General features: G+C 35.1%; 1 protein-coding gene across 2 annotated transcripts in view; it reads right to left on the bottom strand.

Moving 5' to 3' along the window:
• The window catches only part of LOC135118099 (uncharacterized), a 29,402-nt gene extending 18,761 nt beyond the window's left edge, over positions 1 to 10,641 (bottom strand). For both annotated transcript variants that reach the window (XM_064039154.1, XM_064039157.1), the window contains exons 1-16: positions 10,494 to 10,641; positions 10,021 to 10,267; positions 9,825 to 9,928; positions 9,325 to 9,500; positions 8,767 to 8,836; positions 8,468 to 8,599; positions 8,022 to 8,232; positions 7,044 to 7,222; positions 5,866 to 5,943; positions 5,573 to 5,680; positions 4,589 to 4,730; positions 4,078 to 4,220; positions 3,568 to 3,741; positions 1,781 to 2,008; positions 1,235 to 1,336; positions 461 to 622 (exon numbers count right to left, since the gene is read on the bottom strand). In XM_064039154.1, coding sequence (XP_063895224.1) covers positions 461 to 622; positions 1,235 to 1,336; positions 1,781 to 2,008; positions 3,568 to 3,741; positions 4,078 to 4,220; positions 4,589 to 4,730; positions 5,573 to 5,680; positions 5,866 to 5,943; positions 7,044 to 7,222; positions 8,022 to 8,232; positions 8,468 to 8,599; positions 8,767 to 8,836; positions 9,325 to 9,500; positions 9,825 to 9,928; positions 10,021 to 10,267; positions 10,494 to 10,547 — 2,310 coding nt within the window. In that variant the 5' untranslated portion in view covers positions 10,548 to 10,641. The remainder of the gene's footprint in view (positions 1 to 460; positions 623 to 1,234; positions 1,337 to 1,780; positions 2,009 to 3,567; positions 3,742 to 4,077; positions 4,221 to 4,588; positions 4,731 to 5,572; positions 5,681 to 5,865; positions 5,944 to 7,043; positions 7,223 to 8,021; positions 8,233 to 8,467; positions 8,600 to 8,766; positions 8,837 to 9,324; positions 9,501 to 9,824; positions 9,929 to 10,020; positions 10,268 to 10,493) is intronic.
• Positions 10,642 to 20,871: the final 10,230 nt, after the last annotated feature.

Raw genomic sequence — 20,871 nt, 5'->3', positions numbered from 1 at the left:
TTCTAGGTAGCAAGCAATGCGAGATACGTAAGCTGTTGGAGTGGAAATTCCCATTACTAATCGGTACATGGCCCATATCTGGATTACTTGTAAGACCCCTACTAACGTACGCAATCGGATTTGCGCTTTCCTTATTCCTATGGGGTATTATTAGAGTAAGATTTTATACAAGATTTACGTTTTAAATATAAGAGGTAAATCTTCGACAACCTATTTATAAATATTTGATCTTAGGAATAAATATGTTTATGATTTTGTCAGAACTGTTTTATAATGTTTGTTTTGCTGAGAAGTTTGTTCCGCTATTTCTTCTTCGCAGCAAAAACACATGGTAAGTGGTAATCGAAGAGTGGGCATTTTTGGGGGCTGTCTTTTGCAAACTTGACCTTCAAAACGTGATGATTTTCAGCCTACCTTGAATAAATGACTTCTTAGCTGTATCTTTTATTTTATTACTTACAATTAAAAGATCCTGTTCTCCGGGTGCAACTTCAGAACTGCCGAAGCCAGTGAACACAGAAGTTCCGAACAAGAACGACGTCTTCATAGGACTCTCGTGACGGGCTTCATTCGTCATGAACACCTTCGTCTCCCAGTATATCAGTTGAGACATCCATGTGTTCTATTAAGGGAAAATGTACTTCATGTACATTATCATAAGGTATGTTATTCTAGATTGTACTCTGCAGGACATAGCCTCTTCGACTGTGAGGTTTATATAGGCTGGTCTTCAGCTTCTTACTTTAAAATTATGTGTATAGTATATATCCATGTAAGCAAAATAACCCATTTATTATATTTAAACCTTTAGGCTTAATAGTTAAATAACTAACTAATTAACAAATCCCACGTACACCCGGTCTCATTGAGTTATTAAATGATATTATATAATTTAATGGTGCACTTCAACAATCAAATACAATAATGCATGAAATATTAATGTATTATGCGTCATCAGTTTATGAAATATTTCCAATTACATTTGTTGAATTCTTTATAAGTGAAATAATGATAAGGGTTAAAAAGCTTAACATATTTTTGACGTTTACCATCAAGATTAGCTATACTATCTATACTTAATTATGTTAGGAAATTCCGCAAAAATTACCCTACCATCGCATCTTATTATAGGCAATCAGAAACCCTGGCTACTGCCTGGGTTAAGCGATGATCCCTTCAAGTAAAGCCTTTCTTTTTAAGCAAAATATGCACTTAAAACATTATAAAAAGTTACCTCACGACACAATTTTCTAGGACAGGCAAATAGGTACAGAAGACATCCTGACCAGTACGAAAATATAATGAAAACCAAGCCAAATTTTATCAGGATCAGCAACTGAAAAACCATTGAACATCGTTTAATATTTTTCCCTGCGAAGGGTACAATCAGTGACGCAAGTGGTTGAACATTTTGATTTAAATAAAATTATTTGAGCATTCTGATAAATAGAAAATTAAAATTTATTATTTTGTTTAATTTACCTATTTACATTTATGTAGTGACTTACGCAGCTGTTTGTACTTGAAAGAAACTATGTTGTGTGCCCTATATGAACGAATAAATGCATCGTCTCGCTTTGGACATGGACACCAATGGAGTTCGTTTTCAAAGAGAATATTAAGGTGGCATCTACGTTTAATATTAATCATATTATTAATCTTATACACTAGTTTTTAGTACAGCAAGATCAAAACAAATTGCTAGGATTTACCAGGCCAATTTTTTTGCTTATAACTTTATCATCCAAAATACCAAAAAATATGTTCAGTAAATAAATACCTTGACGTGACTCTCAAAGCTTTGAGCCCATTTATTCATGTAGTCCCATAGATGCCAAACTTGCAGTATAGGGAAGAGCAGGGCTACTTGACCGGCCACCGTCTCACCCTGAGGGTCCAGAGTGTCCGTGAATATGGACACAGGGAACACTGATATAATATCCAGGTAGAAACCAAATGATGCCATTTTCATTTCAGCTATTTCTTTGACTGTCTCTTTTCTTGTGTTCTGTTAACAAAGGAATGTTTACTGATACTCTAACGCCAAAGTAACTTTCATTCAGTTGTCAGACTCTCACACCAAAACTACTCAACCGATTTATATAAGAAATTAGGAACCTACGCACATAGTCTACAGCCTAAGAAAGGACATATTTTTAATCCGGGTGCAGGAATTGGTTTCCTAGGAACGCGATTTCAATCGCGGGGAACTACTAGGATTTCAATAGTTTTGATTTACGAGACAAAAGAAGATGCCGGTTCGACGTGTATTAAACATAATGTATTTGAGAAGGCGTAACATTAATAAGGTCTCCTTAAATTACGTAAACAAAGTACCGTTTACAGGCTTTCCCAATACACCATAGAACATACCCATAACACGAATTGTGAATCAAACCTCACAATGTCATTAATTGATTTGAATTAACCGTGTTCACGCAAACCGCCTTTGTACGGTTCGATCCAATCAGGCCGAGCTCTTTGTACGCCGCAATAATAACTACAATAGTGTACTGGGCCTTTATATGTTAGAGTTTATAGTATGTGTGTGTTAGGATTTACCTGTGTGCGTAACACTTGTTGTTTATTCTTATTGGTTGTTGTAGTGAAAGTAAATGTACCTATGTATGGTACCTTCAGCAGGGTGTAACTTTTTTCTTAATTTCTAAATGTCAACAGTAACCAATAAGATAAAGCAATCATTACTCTCATTAGCACTGGTTTCTTGGAACGCCAAAAATTAAAAAATGTGACATCATCTTCCAAGCCTTTTCCCGAGATTCAAAAATGTGAAGTGGTAATAAAATGCTCTTCATAAGTTCTCTAAGCACCGGTATGTTGTCTAACTTTTGAAAGTAAAATATCACTCTTTTACTAAACAACGTACCAATTACATAAAACACGACATTTTGACATCCTACCTAATTGTGCCTTCTTTTATATTTTAGACCAATTACTTAGAAACTAGGGCTGGAAATTCTGAGTTTTCCCGTAACACGCACGTGTTTGAAATGGCATTTAATGTTACCCACGTGGCCAGAGGCGTCTCGAATGTTTGTCGTGGGCGGCCCTAACCGTAGTACAAACAACTTATGAACTGGTCTATTTTGTTACAAACATTCACAAGAATTATTATTTTATTTTCGTCGAAGGCCTGTGGTAGTCTTTTGTTATTTTTATGATTATGATCGTTTATTCTATTGTTTTAGTGGCTTTATGCTATTTATTTTATATCTTTGTTGTGATATCAGATGAATGAACTCCTTTATATGTAGATTAATGTAATATTTTAAGCTGTCCTTAAATAGCCTGTATTCTCAGAAGCTTTTATAAAACCAAAAGCAGCAAGAGGCGGTGTCGATTCTTTATTTCGATTTATCAAATCTTGCAATCTATATCTTGCAATAGTTACTGCCTTTTATAACATTTTTCAGAAAAAGAGGTAAAATTTCCGAAGAAATAGGATGATCATACAACGAAAATCCTGTCTCAGGTTTGTGTTATTTTTCTTCGTGTGTAGTATGTATAAAAAATCATATGTATATTTTTTTAATCTTCTTGACTTACCTTCTCCGAGGTGGCAGTAGTAAGCTGTATATAAATGTTCAACAGTAACCCAGCGACCACTATCGTCGAGAGCACAGTCTCAGCATCCGACTGATAGTTCTGTAGTGCCGAGAAAGGCGTCATGAAACATACGTACAGCACCATCGCGAAATGTGCCACGTCGAACATGCGCGTCTGAAATGTTATTCAATTTGCTTTGTAGATGTTGTGGCACTTTAGTTTATTGAAGTGTTTATTCGTCTAAATAGACTGTGTAAAGGAATATGCCGCTAATAATGTCACATATACAACAACTACACACAATTTTTTACGTGCGTATAACTCTAATTTTTTTTGAAGACATAATACAGTTTAAAACCAACTTAAATTCATTAATTGTTCATTTGAATAAATTGCTATAATTACAAAAGATTACATTAAAAATATGTCTAACAATATAAACAACTTCTATACAAAACTATTATTATCTATTTTACTGCTACATACAATATCTTGAGACTTTATACTAACGAAGTCAGTGTCGGGGATCAGTATCCAAGGGAAGTTAGATGTAAGACAAATATGAGGCGCATCTATCGTGGTAACGTTTCTGGACATTTGATATAGCTCCAAGTATTCCGACGTGAATTTTGGCTGACGTTCGTTGTTCTCGTCTAAACAACAAATTTCTGTACTGTAGTGTACATGCTACGGTAAAGGACTACGCAGGCTACGCCGTAGCAGCGCTGTACGATGCTACGCTTATGTTGTAGCCGATTATAATTTGGCACTGTTTGGTTGTAAATAATTTTTAATGAAGTTTTGGTTTATCAATGATTTAAATTAACGCTTTATAAGTACCAATATGCGTTAAGTTATTCGTACTTATAAAGTGTGATAAAAAGTTTTACTTGAATGTTCTAATATATGAACCCTAAAATTAAATAGGTACTTTCATCACCAATTGAAAATCTCTCGATCAACATCTAAATCGCCAACAGTATAATAATAACCTTGCTACAGTCAAATTAAACTCTATTACCTCTATAATACATGTGAGAATCGTCTACAAACGTGGGGTCCTCTTCCTCGATGCCGGCTAACCGGTCTTTAAGTACTTTCATGGGCCGGTAGCGGGTTCGAATGAGTCTCGAGTCACCTTGATCGTAATTCTCTATTGCCTCCTAGAGAAATGTTAAAATGAACTAAGCTATATAATTGTATGTTTATTTTTTATGACGAGTTTGGATAAAAAGGCCATACATTTAAATCGTGTTATTAAATGAGCTAAGCTATGTAACTGTATCTGCGTTTTTTTATGAAAAGTTTGGATAAAAAGGACATGCTGGTATAAATATTTTGAGTACACATATGCACAGCAAAATATGTTAAAAACTAAACAAGTATTTTTTGTTTGGTGATATTGTTCAATCAACAAACGAATGTGTATTTGTTTTGTGGACTATCATAGCAATATTTTTTACTGACAATATTTATGGTTTTATTGAGATTTAAATAGAAAGTATTCGAGAATAATTATTATTAGTAAGTACTTATAAAGCACGTTTAAATTAAATATTACTATTACACAAGTCCTTTGTACTTTTTATCAGAAAGCTTATTAAATACCTGTTAGCTAAAATTAATAATTATGTTGTTCAAGGGACAAAAAGTTTTAGTGATATTGTTAAATGTTGAAGTTACATCTAGTTTATTATTCCAGTGAAATTCAGGTGGGCGCCGAACAAACCGGTGCGGCTGAAACTAAAACCTATGGTTTAAACTCAAAATGAAAATTCCGTACTGTTTAAAATAGCGTAGATTTTTTGTAGGTAGTTACTAAGTTAAATAATGTTATGTTAATCCGAAAAAACTATGCGGTTAACTTGTAATTGATAAACTAATCGTATGAATGGGTGTAATGGAAATGTGTATGGGTTTTGAGAAAATACATATTAATTAAGCATTTTGTGTAATTTGAAATAGTATAAATATTCACAATCTAGGAGTCAAGTATTTATTTTACCTGTCTTGTTCTCGAACTGTTGAGTCTATCGCCAATTTTCTTGCGTATGAGTTCAAACATGCAGGGATGCTCCGCGATAACTCGCATGAAGTCGGTTCTTTTTAAAACCTGCGAAATTGTCAAAATTATGACTGTAAGTTGATAGCACTATTAAAAAGCCACATATTTGCAATATTCAACTGGTTTTAACATATTTTTTTCTCTCATAAAAACTACATATATTTAATTAAGACTATCATAATTAATTATCGAAGATAAGTATTATCCAACTTAACATCTTTGTTTTTTTTTACCTGTAGTTCAACATACGTGGCCGCCTTCACGGTAACTTTGGATGGAATTGAGTAGAATAAGCTCAACTCACCAAGCACCTGAAAACATGACGACTTGACATTGATACTTTATAAAAGTAAGTATACCTTCATTTTTAACTGAAAAAATATCTAAAAATAGCCCTGAAACAAATCGACGTAGGTATTATAATCACTGCACAATAAACGCACAGAATATACTTGGATTTTATAAGGGCAAATCAGTTTGCCAGTGTCTTCCCAACATCCAGTCTCCTAGTAATGACAACTAAGTGCATGTAATAAAACGTACGTCTAACTGGTCCCAAAGTTACGAGTATTCGTAAATCGCGGTCGTTTCCTTTATAGTTCCCGCAGTCCCACAATCTCGACCTCGGCTCACTTGAGTGTAGTTGTAAGTTCAAGCCTACATACTGAACAGACAATTTAATCTAAGTTTCAAAGCGCGATTAGTATTGTAGTAGTTAATTACTGCTTTTATAAGCTGAACCGTATGAAGTCGCTTATTAAACCCTTCGGCATTAAAAAATGTGAATGTATCGTGTTCGTGTCATGTTCGATAAAAATACATAGCATATACCCCCTCACTTCAGCTGAGTGCTTACTACTCGTTCCGAATAATTATGATGGATTATCCATATAAAATAATTTAATTGGTTTATTAATATATCCTCATGAACATACATTACAAAACGTTGCTCATTATCCGTAATAATCATAATCAAATCGTTATTAAGTACGTTTACTATACGTAATTCAATTTAATTCAGAATATTACCGAATTATTATTACAAACACAATGGAAACCCAATATTGAAAGTAAATTATCTCCTGAACGAAATTTCAATATGAAATAAGCTATTACTTTTTTTCTTTGTTACCGTTTTATTACCTTAATGTATTTCCGCATCTATAAATGTTGGTAACAAAATGATATTTTCCTACAATTCTACAAAGAGATAGCACATGTTCAATGGAGGACACGAGGAAAAATAAAAACCTAATAATAAGCCTCGTAATATCTTTTCAATTTGAACACTACAATACAAGCTTCTTGCTACGCTCGCCGTCCTTATGATAAGCGTACCATTGTCTTTTTAACTGCACCTACTCGTGTAGGTAAATAAAATAAAATAATACAATCCAATTAGAATACTCACAGTTCCGTCTTTAAAGGCAATCATGGGACTCTCATCGTCTTCATCAGACAACATTTCGATGACGCCTCGCTTGATACAGATCATGCCACTCTTTACCACACCCTGACTCCAAATATGCTGCCCAGCCAAGTACAACTCATGGCGCATCAACAGTGATATCTGACGCATAAACGATTCCTCTAAAAGTTGTAACAAACACTTTTAATACCATTGAAATCGAAAAACGAGACGAGGATTTAAAGCTCATGAATTTAATAGGATTCTCATTCGAAATTTCCACGGAATTTCGACGATAAAGGGAATTTTACAATGAATTAATCCGATCAGAATACAAACACTTTTTTTCCTGCTATTGCATGATAAGCAGAAAAGATGAGCTAATGAAACCGCAATATTCATCAATCAACTTCAAAGAAACTACAAATGACGTCCGTATGAAGTAAGTTTGCAAAAAACTACCTAAAATCTTCGAGCTCTTCAGAGAGTCTCACTTCAGAGATATTCCACTTAAAACCCAAACAATAGATGATTAACAAACTTTAATAAAATGTGCACGAAGCAGCTCTTAATTAACGAAAACTTCCTTTCAATACAATATCATTATACTCAAAAAGCCTCAAAGTAAACGCCCACTCCGTTTTTAGGAAGTTCGACAGAAATTACAAAGGTATTGAATTCAGCGCAAACTTCGCAGCTCCCATTATAAAGTTAGTGTAGCATAGGGGAGACCGGGGTTGGTTGACTATAGGGGTAGGTTGACTAACTAGCAAAAACTCGTCCAACGCAATAGCCTTGAGCTAACCAGTGAGATACGAACGTTCGACACCTCCCCCCGCTCAGTCACCGGGAACGCGGCGTCGCGCACGCACGTCGTTTGAGAGAAGGAACGGCTATTGCGTTGGACGAGTTTTTGCTAGTTAGTCAACCTACCCCTATAGTCAACCAACCCCGGTCTCCCCTACTATACATTGAACTAACTAGTCTCTCTAAATAGCATGGAGTTATGGAAATTCCCGACGTTAATGTCGAAGATTAGTTCCATCTGTAATGGCAGAGGCAGTTTCTGTAGGTGTTGCGATGTCAGGATCCCGGCCTTCATCTTCCACAGTTGGAGCTTATAGTTCTTGCATTGATCTACGAGCCAAGATGGCGCCCTGCTGAACTTTAGGTAGTTTATCATGTGATGGTACTGAAAACAAACCGATCGGTTATTCATTACCTAGTTAATTTCCAACAATTATTCATAAGGATTAAAAACTGTACAATCTGATCATGAATATTCATACCGGGTTATTGTTAAATAAATAATGTATTTTCAGCCGTAATCACATATTCATTTGTTATTTATATTTTTTGGTCATGTTTGCAAAGTATTAAGCTTTTATATGGTTTGGATTTGGAAAATGATTTTAAAAGTACATTACATTGTCCACAAAGTTGGATCTTCTAGTTCTTTCTATGACCAGTTCCCAGGCGAGAGTGCCAATAAAACGATATCGGAAGAACACATAGCCGACGAGCATCAGGCTTGACGTCAACCACTTTTGCAAGCTCGACTATAAAAATGGTGAATAAAATCAGTGAAGTAGAACCCGTAATAACAATTTTCTAATAGTCTGGTCTCATGCTACACTCAACTATTCTATTCAACTAGAAAAGTCTGAGGTGAATAAAATAATTGGTTGATAACACCATCGAATAGAAAAGGAAAAACTAAACTTACCATAGGAAAAGAATCGCCAAATACGACGTTGAAGAAACGACAAGTACAATAGTACCAAGATGTTCTGTAACTGTTAATACACAACTTTACATATAAGAATCTTTTTACATTATACAATTTACAATAGAGAATGTTAAGTTCAATGAAGGGATTTTTTTTAACCGGTTGCAAAAGAGGTAACGGTTATATTTTCCCGGTGTTACCGTTATCTGTATCCTCTAAACAAATTACATAATCATAATTAATGGTTCAGAAGATATTGCGGTAATGTTCTTAATCGGGAACGAGACCCGGAATCGTAAAAATTGGAAAAATGCGCTCATTTTCTCGTTATTTTTTAATTCTGTGATTATAAAGGACTCGCATTTAGCAGTATTGAGGAAACTGCTTCACCTTTTGATACACAATGAGACATAGAATTATCTCTAAGACCTCTTATCTACCACTTATAATGTCATCTAGTTCTCTTCAATAACACAGAACAAATACTTAAAAACACTATTAGGTTTGATGTTAACCAGTCATTAATAAACCTTAAAATACGGGAAAAATATTTACTTGTCAAACTTGAGGTTCCTTGATTGCACATGCGGAGGGTAGCCCAGATTGTACCAAGCGTGTTCCATTTCTGGTGGACGGTGTAACGAGTACCACATGCAAGTACTCGCATGAAGTACTAATGCAGACACCAGGAATTGTTCGCAGAAGAACAAAAACCGCCGGGACTTACGCATCTGGTTACAAAATATCGTTAACATTAATAGAAGTATTATAATGTTTTTTATTTATTAATTTAAATAATTATACAGTTTCATAGTAAGTTAGCATGTGATACACTAAAGCATTCGTTGTGTTCAAAATAAATCGGGTAACATAGCATTCATAAAATATATTTACAATCGGATGACAAATAACGCAGTCAATTCAAAAAGATTGAAAATGGTGTTTTTTTACGCTTCAACTATAATATTGGTAATGAAATATACTAAAATAACTACAACATGTTTTGGTGACTACTGGATTTGTAAAAAAATTACATCACATCATTTAATACTTACATGTTCATTAATTTCTTGAAAGTAGATAAATAGTCTGTAAATTCTTCCTATGGCTAACCACCTTCCAATTAATGTAACGGATTCGTAGGCAGGTCTTTTTGAAACTAAAATATAATAAACATTATTATGACACTATTAACACACACAAGTTATAGCCAGCAATTTTACAGAATATAGTTACATAGAATATACTTACATATCAAATTATAAGGCACAACTGATATTATATCATAAGCCAAGAAGAAAGAGTTCCTCCGATAAACTCTAACATGTAATCGAACCAGGGACCAATGCTTGTGAAGTAGGTGAACCAATATATCGAAAGTAAAAAATAATTCTGCAATATACACGGACAACTGCAAGAATATCCAGTTTCCTTCCAAGTAGTACACTATTAGGAAATAAACTAAATACTTGTATACTATTAATATAAGAATGAAGGCCTGAAACAAGAATCATATTTTAGTGTGTAAGATAGATATTTTATGAGCCACAGTCTTACTATTAGTTTGGCCGAAGTCCTAAGCATTGTTGCCAAAGTTCAATGCTGCCAGTCTCTTGAGCATCGTTACTGCGACTAAGAACAATTTATAGGTAGGTCTTATTGACTTCAAGGTTTTATACTACCTCCATGTAGCAGCTATTTCAACCATGTTACGTAACTCTTACCTGAAAGTTTGTGTTCCAAACTGTCATCAAAACAGCATGTGTAATATTCTTCATACGCCCCTCCCAGAAGAATCTTCCTATCGCCCAGTCTTTAGCTACTTTAACCTTAGGAAAGTGTTCATTTGCATCCACTGTCGTGTTTGTGGTTATCGTACTGAAAAACAGTTAAGAGCTGTCGTTGACAGAAATCGATTTTCTATCGATGGTGTAGATAAGGAATATAAAAACAGCAAAGGCCTTTTATTAACTGTATATTTAGATAAAATACATACAGTACCTACTATTTATGGTTTCATAATTAAGTTGCACTTATTTTGTTTGCAAACAACATGCATGCACGTTTATATTATACTAAGCAATTTGCTCAGGAATCTATAATACCACTATTAGGGTGGTCCTTATTCTTAAGGAATTTTTTTTTTCTTTAATTTCGGGGGGCACCACGTAATTTGGTTATATACCATAAGAAAATATTACAGTAATTTTTTTGAATTTTTTTAATAACATTTAGAGGTCATAAAAAGCCAAAATTTGTTTTTCTCAGAATCCTTTATTTTTTTTAACCAGGTCTTAAAAATATTACACAATTTTTGTTGATGCTATGAAATAAAATAATCTGAATGATTTACTTTTAAGATGCAAGGGTTGACTTGTTAGTATTGGGATACTTTTTTCTATACTCTTTTACCAACAAAAGCAAATATTGCTTTTGTTCTTCATTTGTGGTAATTAATTTATTGTATTCTTCCATTAAAGCAACACCACGCTCAGCTATATCATTCACTACACGCAATGAATGAACAATATTTTTTATATTTAACACTTTTTGTAAAAAATTGACAGCTGGTAGCGACCTCTAAATCTTAACAAAATCAAAAACAAAAAAACACCTATTTCGTATTTAGAGGTATATAACCAAATAAGAAAGTGCCCGGAGGATAATTCGAAAGTTGTAAAATAAGGACCACCCTAACCACTATCATTTAACGTTATCCACATCACACTCGCCAAGTGACGCAAAAACATTCTTGTAACTCTTTTTTGCGATCCATTTTGTTCCAGTTTCCACTGTTACGTAGTAGCGTGAAAGCGCCGTTCAGACTCAACGGAAAAACGAATTTGTGAACGACATTTACAACCCTATAGGAAATGGTAATACCATCCAATCAATATAAATAGTATCCCCGTAATAAACATATTACCGTTTTTAAATGATTTTTTTATGGTTCGGTTTATAAATCAAATTATTAGGTACGGAAATGGATTTATAAGTAAGGACTTACGCGTTCCCCACCGTACCCACGGAGGGCTGACTGACGCTCCTATGCATCGTTCCGTATATCAGGTGCTATAAATCTTAGTTTTCATAATATTTAAACGTATTAATTAAAGATGTCTCATTCGATCATCCAAGATATTCGAACATAGCCAACTTGTTTTCAAAAAAATATTTCTCCATTGTATGGCCTCTAAAAGGAACATTTTATGAAATACCAGGCACGAAAAAAATACACTGGTTTATAGGTTTAATATCAAAGAGAGCAGGCCCATTATATTAGGAACATAAATAATTAGAAAGAAACCCATTACATTTTTACGTCCCGTCTTGGCATTTCAGCGAGAGGCCAAATGAAATGCCATATTTTGGCGGATATTGAAATTTTACTGCGGCTGCTTCGTTCTCAGCGATGCTCGTAAAGTTAAAGAGGGGGCCACTGTGGGCTGACACCGGGAGCTCTCCGTGATAAACCTTCACCGTGCTCCCGACCGCCCAAGTCTTCAGCTATGGATTTGCAATAAAACCTAGCATTGTGGGAGTTTCGCAATCGACTTGCGGAAATAGCCCCGGAAGGTATACCTCTTCTGCGTGAACGGGATTGATGATGAATCGTGCCAAAAATAGAATAAAAATGTTACCTTTCACGAAAAATCTGCCAGCCGTAGCTACAAAAACGCCAGCGCAGTGAAATAGCAGCGCTGAGCGAAGCGTCGTAGGCGCTCATATAAAATGTAAATATGCGTCCAAACTGTAGCTACGAAAGAATAATTCATATTCACGAGGTGTGCGCGGGGCGGGGGTGGCCATCCATTTTGCATGGTTATTTTGGTGAAATCCCGCGTATTCTGCCCTCATGTAATTAAGAGATTAAAAGATCAGTGAGCGGCGCTGAGCGAACTCAGCGAGATTTTTATGAAAACATTTTTCATCGCAATATGCAATAACCCACAGTACGCCCCATTTTCAGGCAGCGCTGTATACACTCATGACTTAGCCGTTTTCATGATGTAGTCATAATAAAACTTACGGTAATGGCATGCTCAGCTACGATACAAGTAATGAGAAAGGTTATATGTGGAATAATAACTTACCAACATGTTTAGGCACACAGAATCCTAAATAATATGAAATATGCTTTAATAAAAATAATATGTGTTCATTCAGGGCTGTAGTTTTACAGAGTGACATTATACATTCTTTGAGCAACTATTTTAATGGAAACATTATTAATTCTTTGTTACTAACAGGAACTCAAAGGACCAATGTAGCTGAACTAACTTTGTAACACGAAGTAAAACAGTTAACAAGGCCAAATGAAAGAGCTCCCTACTATGTACCGACATGTGTGCGAAGAAACATACCTAAATGAATGGATCACAAAGAAAAAGTTTATTAACGTGAACAACACCAATTTCACAATGTAAAAGCTAAAAGGTAACGTGAAAGGCAACCCATGGCCATACAGTACGAAATACAACATACACACGGCTATAAAAGTATACGAGCCAACACCTGTCGCCCATCAAAATTAAAATATACCAGCGCGAAATATCGAAATTTTTATAGCAAAAAATATCGGATATTTGCTTCTACACATAGTAGGTATATGAAATGGGTAGATCCTATTCAGTTCAGTTTGCAGTTTTTTTGTTTATTCACATGGTCAAAATATTTAATACTTAGATATAATGAAAGTGCAGATACATAACTTTAATTAAATCTGTAATTAACTGGCAGGGTATACGCTGGCTGCAGGACTTTAATCAGATGTTTAATCATTATATACTTTTCTCCACTTAAAAAAATATATAATTTTAAAATATTAATTTAAATAAGAACAAGTTTAACAATAGCCAGGTATAATGTACCGTCCTTGATTCCAGATGGTTGTGTGTCACACGTAACTAGCTAGTTCGAACAAAAAGGCGCAAACGTCGGCATTGCCCTCAGTCGCGGCGGAAAAATGTTTCTGAGCAAAGTGCAGTTGCAGTATGAAAGGTAGCTGTAACTTTGTGCATTGCGCCGGCAACAGCACTTCTAATTAGCAATGTTCGCTGCCTTTAACTGCACACCTTTTGCGAGCTGCCTTCCTTTATACTTTGTCACGGCGACTATTATAACTCATGAATGTTCCACTAATAATAAAAGACGTTACTTGCCATATTTCATGATTAAGCAACTTTATATAACAAGGTCTACTTTAATATTCGTTAAATACCAATTAAAATTTACTTGACTGGATTCCGAAACCAATTAGGTAGTTCATTATTTCAAGAAAAAGTTTTTTCTTTCGTAAATTCGTTTCCTTTGAATGTGGAAGTTGTTTATTTATGCCTACATTTACGGCCATTTTACTGATTACTCTGGTAGTGAAGCAACGAATAGGTACTTTATGCCATAACATTATTGTGACTGTTTTGAAAACAGAAAAGCAAAATAAAAGTTTTATTGCTCAATCCTACATTCAGAGTCCCCCAATTTCCAAAGATAGTAAAAGTTCAGAAGAACATCTATAGTTCTTACAACTAAAATACTAGCTCAAGGAAATAAATAAAAGGAAGTTCAATTTACAGTGAAAAAATACTGTAACTGACAAAGAAATGATCAATTACAGGATACCAAGAAACACAACATGAAATTGAACCATACGACTATTTACTCTTCCAAGAATTATATCAGGAAGCAGATATTTCTCTGTTCCAATGAAGCCACTATTGGCTCAGTGACACAGAAAAAAAACTCGAGCAAACAGAACCAGTCGTACTTAAAAGCAAAGAGTCAAGAGTGCACCTGAAATGTAGCCCGCGGACAAAGACGAAAGTACGTAGAATTGAAGTGAACTTAGTTAGGCAGTCATCAACGTGGTTCGGTCACGTCTGCGACGGAACCCGAGGGGAAAAATCCTGAGAGTGGTGATTGAGTTAGCGCCTCGACTGAAGGAAATGGCCGTCCCCTGTCGCTTGTGTAACGCAATACCGTGGCCGGCGAACACCCATTTGCGCGGGATACTGTTACACGCCACGGAATTATATCTGGAAGTGATATTGTCGTGTATTGTGTGAAGACGACGTATTTTGGAAGTTACTTTCATATATTCAATGTTATAGAACACTTTATTCTTGGTGACATTTTGAACCTTATCTTATTTACTGGTAAATTAAGAAACAATAAATAACATTTTTTGCTCTCAAACTCCAACCCGTTGATAAATTCTAGATTGAAGCTCGTGGTTAGAAAATAGTTTTTCTCCATTTTATTTTCCAGTTAAAATATACTTTTCTAAAATATAAAATGTTAAAAAATTAATAAAACACGACTTTTTAAGTCCATGCAAATGTCGACCTCAAAGGCATAGTCCTTACCAGTAACCAAAGCACAAATCTTAACCTACAATAAGTCAAAGAATCTTGATTTCAAAGATTCTTAAGACCACTACCCTTTTACGTCTAGAAACATTTCTATGACTTCAAACCCCGAGCTAAAAGTCCACTTTTCAATAAAGCACTTAAGACCATTGGCATTCCCTGACGTATTTTACGTGAAATGCGACTTCTAATTACTTTAGTTCAGTGAACAACTGTGTTCGTGACGTAGATTCTACTAACGGAGCTCATTCAGAACAAATGAACTAGGTTTCAATGGCGACTCCGCTGTAAGTGCCCTCAAATAAAGCCTCGATAGGACAATTTAACGTTCCCAATAAAAATTAGAAAGCTTTTTGATTTGTCCTCCTTGCTTTTGTTTCGTATTATTGCTTAAGATGCAACTAATGCAATGCTTCCATTACAAACTTAACTTTACTGTTTTTTGATTATATCTTTTCTATCAATCTATGTATATGATTTTGTCCTGTCAAAGCCTTTCAAATTACTATTGATCTCAGCAATAGTTGTCCTTCAAATTGTTCTTCAACAAAAGATAAATAATAATATTTTAAGGGATTAGCACTAAGACTCCTTACGTACGTAAGTATCTACGCAACAAAATACACGTGTAGGAAAATCGATCACTCGCAAAATAAATTATCGAGTAAGTACGTATTGTATCCAGGAAATTAAGTTATTTAGAAAAATATTATTGTACGATAAACTTTTTCTAGAGTTTATCCGATTCGTCGAATTTTTTTCGCAAAAATGTATGTAGGTACCTATTTGACGAAGGAAAATATATGAATTTTCTTATAACCAATGTTTTATTATCACTCGTAGGCAGTAAAGACTATTTTAAGTGTAACAGGAAACAATACTTTAAATATAATAGCTACTAACAGAAATTTACCTTGAGAATTAAGATTAAGACTACGTTTGCTCACCCCTAGCACTTGACGCGCATTTAGCTTGCTCCGGACTTAAGTCCTCAAAAACTTTGACACTTAGCGGATTGAATACCGCATAGCACACATACAAACACTAAAACCACGCACACATGCAAGCATAATTCCATCAACAAGTGAAAGTCCAACTAAACGTAACACCCTGGAGATCCAACTTTGGACTGCGAAATTAGTTCCAGTAAATCCGAGGACAAAGTCACAAACCATTAAACGCTGAAAGCTAAACTTTCGTATCACAGAGCTGAGCCAATTAGAAATTTAGTCGAACTTCATTAGCTCTAAGTGGATACTGGAAGTTCTGTTCAACGGTATGACATGATATGAACGGCTTGGAGAACTAGAATTAATTATGAATCGCAACTCCTAATGTTACAATACCCACAAAGTTTACCGACACACGAATACAAATTGTTCGTATCCAAATTGAAGTGAAAGAACTTGGTTTTGGATAAATTAGATTAATTTAATTTTACAAAATATCAGAAAACGTAATTTCCGTACATTCATTTGGTATTTAAACGTTGCAATTTATTGTTACTTCTAGTAAATCAGTATTTAGTTAGTTTAGCAGATAGGTAATTTTAGTAGCATTACTTTGACAATAAAATGTAGGAGTACCTTCTTGTGTAATAACGTAAGATATTTGTTCGGCATTTGTTACGTACGGTGTGAACTAATGAATCCTTTAATTAAATGACCCAGTGCCTGGTTAATAAATGAAGTTTTTACATTCTATAGATTTTATTTACCCTTATTTTTGTAAGCCAACATGTTTTTAAGTTGATAGAAAGATCCTAGTTACCCTCTACTGAGTGTTATTACGGAAAGCTATAACCAACCCTAAATACACCGTAAAGATGGATACTTCAAAGTCAAACTATAGACAACCTAAGTTATTATGAATCTGTTACCATTGATCAAACAAAAAGCCAAAAACACCCATAACATAATTTCAACTCAAACGAACATTTTATATACACAATACTCCCGTTTATTGATTCTTTCTACGTACTATAGTACCCTTTCCAGTCTTGTACGCTAGACGAATTCTATTTGATGACGTCACAAACCTGAATACGAATAAGAAATTCGTCTACAAAGATATCGGCTCGTTAGCTCAGCGGTTAGAGCACCCAGTTATGAATAATAGAGGAGGTCGGGGGTTCAAATCCCTCACGAGCTGCATGGTAATTCTTTTTTAACTGAAAAACGAATCATTTTTGATTATTCCTACATGATTTTTTGCGGTTAAATATAATTTATTTAAAGGTCGCGCGCGGCTTACGAAATTCGTCGGCCGCGCGCGACTGTCGCGAGCCTCGGCAGCGGCGCCATACATTTTCATAGGTTGACTATTGTCGCGCGCGGCCGACGACTGTCGTAAGCCGCGCGCGGCTGCGTAAGGGTCAGTTCACACCGAGACGCGACGCGACGCGACGATACTCAAAGAGGCCAATGATTTCGCGCTGCGCCGCGCTGCGCCGCGCTGCGCCGCGCTGCGCCGCTGCGCCGCACAATGTAATGTGTATCTTTTCGTGTAGTGAATAAAGTATATTCTGAGTCGCTCTGTGAAAAATGTGCGCGCAGCGTCGCGCCGCGTCGCGTCTCGGTGTGAACTGACCCTAAGCCGCGACCCACGGAATTCTACCTTTACTTCTTTTCTTAATGATTAAATCTGGTATGATATATTACTGTTTCTTAGACAAACGCTCAAATATGGAGCAGATGTTCTTATGTAGTGCTAGGTATATCCCTTATTACTTTTTAGAGGTCTGATGACTGTGAAATAATTTACAAAGTTTTTTAATAATGCCAAAGAGTGAGTTATCCAATAGTGCACAATGTCATAATTATTATGTTAATGTCCTAACGAGTATGTCAAATTACTAACAAATCATTGGGTAGGTATTCTACCTGAACATACAGGTAGAAATCAATAATACAGGTAATGAAACAAATCGATACCTTTGTCAGCAATAAAAAAATATATCAAGCGGAAAGGGAAAAATCACCAACAAAGTAGGTAAAATTACTTCGTATTTCAACAGAATTCTTGTTCCATCAGCCAATTGCAATAAATGAGCGAGTCTGATTGGAATCCGATGGGATAAGATTTTTTTGCTTCGTTCGAGGGTAGACGTCAATCCGAAGCGGGAGATACCGCCGAGGCAATTTCCCGAACTCGCCTCATTTATCACAAACCATTATTGTATCTAGTTGTATTGACCGGCAAACGTCAATTCATTATTTTGTTATTTATTTCTGATCAGGTAGTGGATCTTAGATGTAAGAAAGTTTTTTTTTTTTTTACAACAGGAAAATAGGTATGTAATTTGTTTTCAATATTATCAATTTATACAAGGTAGGTATGAGTCTAGTACTTAGTAACTTTATGAACTTGTTGCGTTACTTCTCTTACCAAAATATCATAAATGCTGAGGACGAGGTACTTAGGTGTTTTTGGCGCTAGTAACATATCCATCTGTGTACTTCGGGTCGTGTCAAAACTAAGGCAGGGCGCGCCTAGTTTTCTACAAACGTTATTGTATACCTATTTATGTTTAGTTGGTATGTTGAATAAAGCAAATTCTGAGGTAGATATTTGCTTTAAAAATTATCAAATCTATGAAAGTTGAATTTGATGAAAAGCGTCACACGAAAACCAAACATTACTGTCAGTAACAAATTGTTTTCCATTCAATGCAAAGGTGAGCGTATGGCTTTTAAAATTCTTACTGCACAATATAAGTATGCAGTTAAACAGAATCAGACCCGACACAGAACAGTTGTTTTTGGTATTTCTGGGATAATAATTGAATAGTCTAGGAAAGGCTACTTTTACTCAGATATTAGATGTTCCCCGAGGATACAACTGAAGCCGCGAGCATAAGCGTCTAAGTAGGTCATACATAATTATTCAGTTATAATTAAGCTTACACTTAGTAGGTATTACAATATTCAATCAACCAAATACCTTTACAATAATAACTAATTAAACTTAATCAGCCTTGGTTATGATTATGAAGCAGGTATATAGCAGCGAACCTCCCCTCACCCCCCGCATCCCCTGGTCCCAAGGATCTGTAGCCACATCTCTCTTGATAACAGTTAATTGGATATCACCGTAAAGGCACAATCTATAGGTACATACGTACCTAGTATATTAATCCAATAAGCTCATAACATCCTTGGTATTAACAAAGTTATGTGAGAAACCGTTGATACTACATATCACCCTGACCATTTTCAGTTTTTTTAGCTACCCGGCTGCGCCAGAAAGATGGTTATATTTTTTTTATTTCTTTTAATTTTCTCAATCAATGTAGTATCTAACATTGGATAAGTTTTATATTTACTACTAGCCGTTCGCCCGCGGTTTTACTCGCGTCCAGTGGGAACTACTGCCCATACCAGGATAAGATATTAGCCTATGTTACTCGGGAAAACTATATCTTTCCAACAGTGATTTTTTTTTAATTCACAACTTAATGAACATCATAAGAACTATTTAAAGTACATTATGTATTTGCTAACCAAACCAAGTGAATTAGTACCTACATAGTATTTTTAAGGTCCCTTCAATTGTTCCAGCTTTCACAAAAACTAACCTTATCGAGTTGATTTCGTCATTGTTTTCAAATACAACTTATATTTAGCAAATTCGGCTCATACTTCGTCGGCTCGTTAGCTCAGTGGTAAGAGCGCCCGCATAAGCTTGAGGTGGTCGGGGGTTCGAATCCCTCACGAGATGTTGTGTTGTTTTTATCAAACTACGATGGATTTTTGATAGTTGTAGGGGTGACGATAGTGCTAAATTGTTAGGAACTGTTCCGTTTCGTGCATGTGTAAATAAGTGTTCTTGTAAATAAGTATTAAGTTCATTTTTTAAACTGGATAATGTTCATTACATAAAAATAACAAATAAAGTTAATTATTTCAGCTAAGAAAATACTACAGACATTACTTGTTGTGCCGATCACTAATCGCGAAATCCAATATTGAAAAATGGCTTCTAACTTTAACAAAAAACTTACAAATACAACTCACCGCTATGTATAGTACATCCTTGATAAATATTAAGGCTTGATTACGACCAGTATTATAATCATGAGTCTAATTCGAATTACTCTGTAATGAGCCGTAACGCTAGGGATTGGTTGTTTCCATTAACGTTAATGGAGTTAATCACCGCAACTCTATGGGTGATTGGATCCCGCTGCTTCACGTTAATCCCTATCGAAAGAATCTGCACTTATTTGTTATTACATTTTCTCCCCGTTCACGTTAACGTTAACCTTTTAAATATTAATTAACACAAAAAATAAAATTACGTGCAAAAAATGGCGCGTAAATGGCGGCATTAACATGTCACTTTTTCAAACATAGACAAGGAATTGACATTCTGCCAATGAAAACCTTATTTTGAAAAAGCTATAAATAAATTCTAAATACAATTTCCTACTGCTTATATTTTTCTCTCCTAATGTAAAAGTAGTAAATAACTCAATTATAATAAGTTTTTATAGACTTTTTATGATGTCGTTAAAAACTTTCCTAGCGGATCCATTTACTGTAATCGTAAATGACCCAAACTTTTAGCAGCTTATGTGGTGCGTAGTAAAATAATGGCTAATAAAATTGGACTATGCTGAAACACGTGTAGCTATGTCCTAAACAAACTGAGATTTTACATGTTTAAATAGTATTTGTATGTAGCGTGTTAGTGGGGCAAGTACAATAGTCATCGTAAAGCAGTGAGAAGGAGT

The sequence above is a fragment of the Helicoverpa armigera genome, chromosome 2 (genome assembly GCF_030705265.1).
Source record: "Helicoverpa armigera isolate CAAS_96S chromosome 2, ASM3070526v1, whole genome shotgun sequence".
Taxonomy (NCBI): Eukaryota; Metazoa; Arthropoda; class Insecta; order Lepidoptera; family Noctuidae; genus Helicoverpa; species Helicoverpa armigera.
The sequence above is the reverse complement of the archived record's forward strand: the minus strand, read 5'-3'. Positions and strand labels throughout refer to the sequence as shown.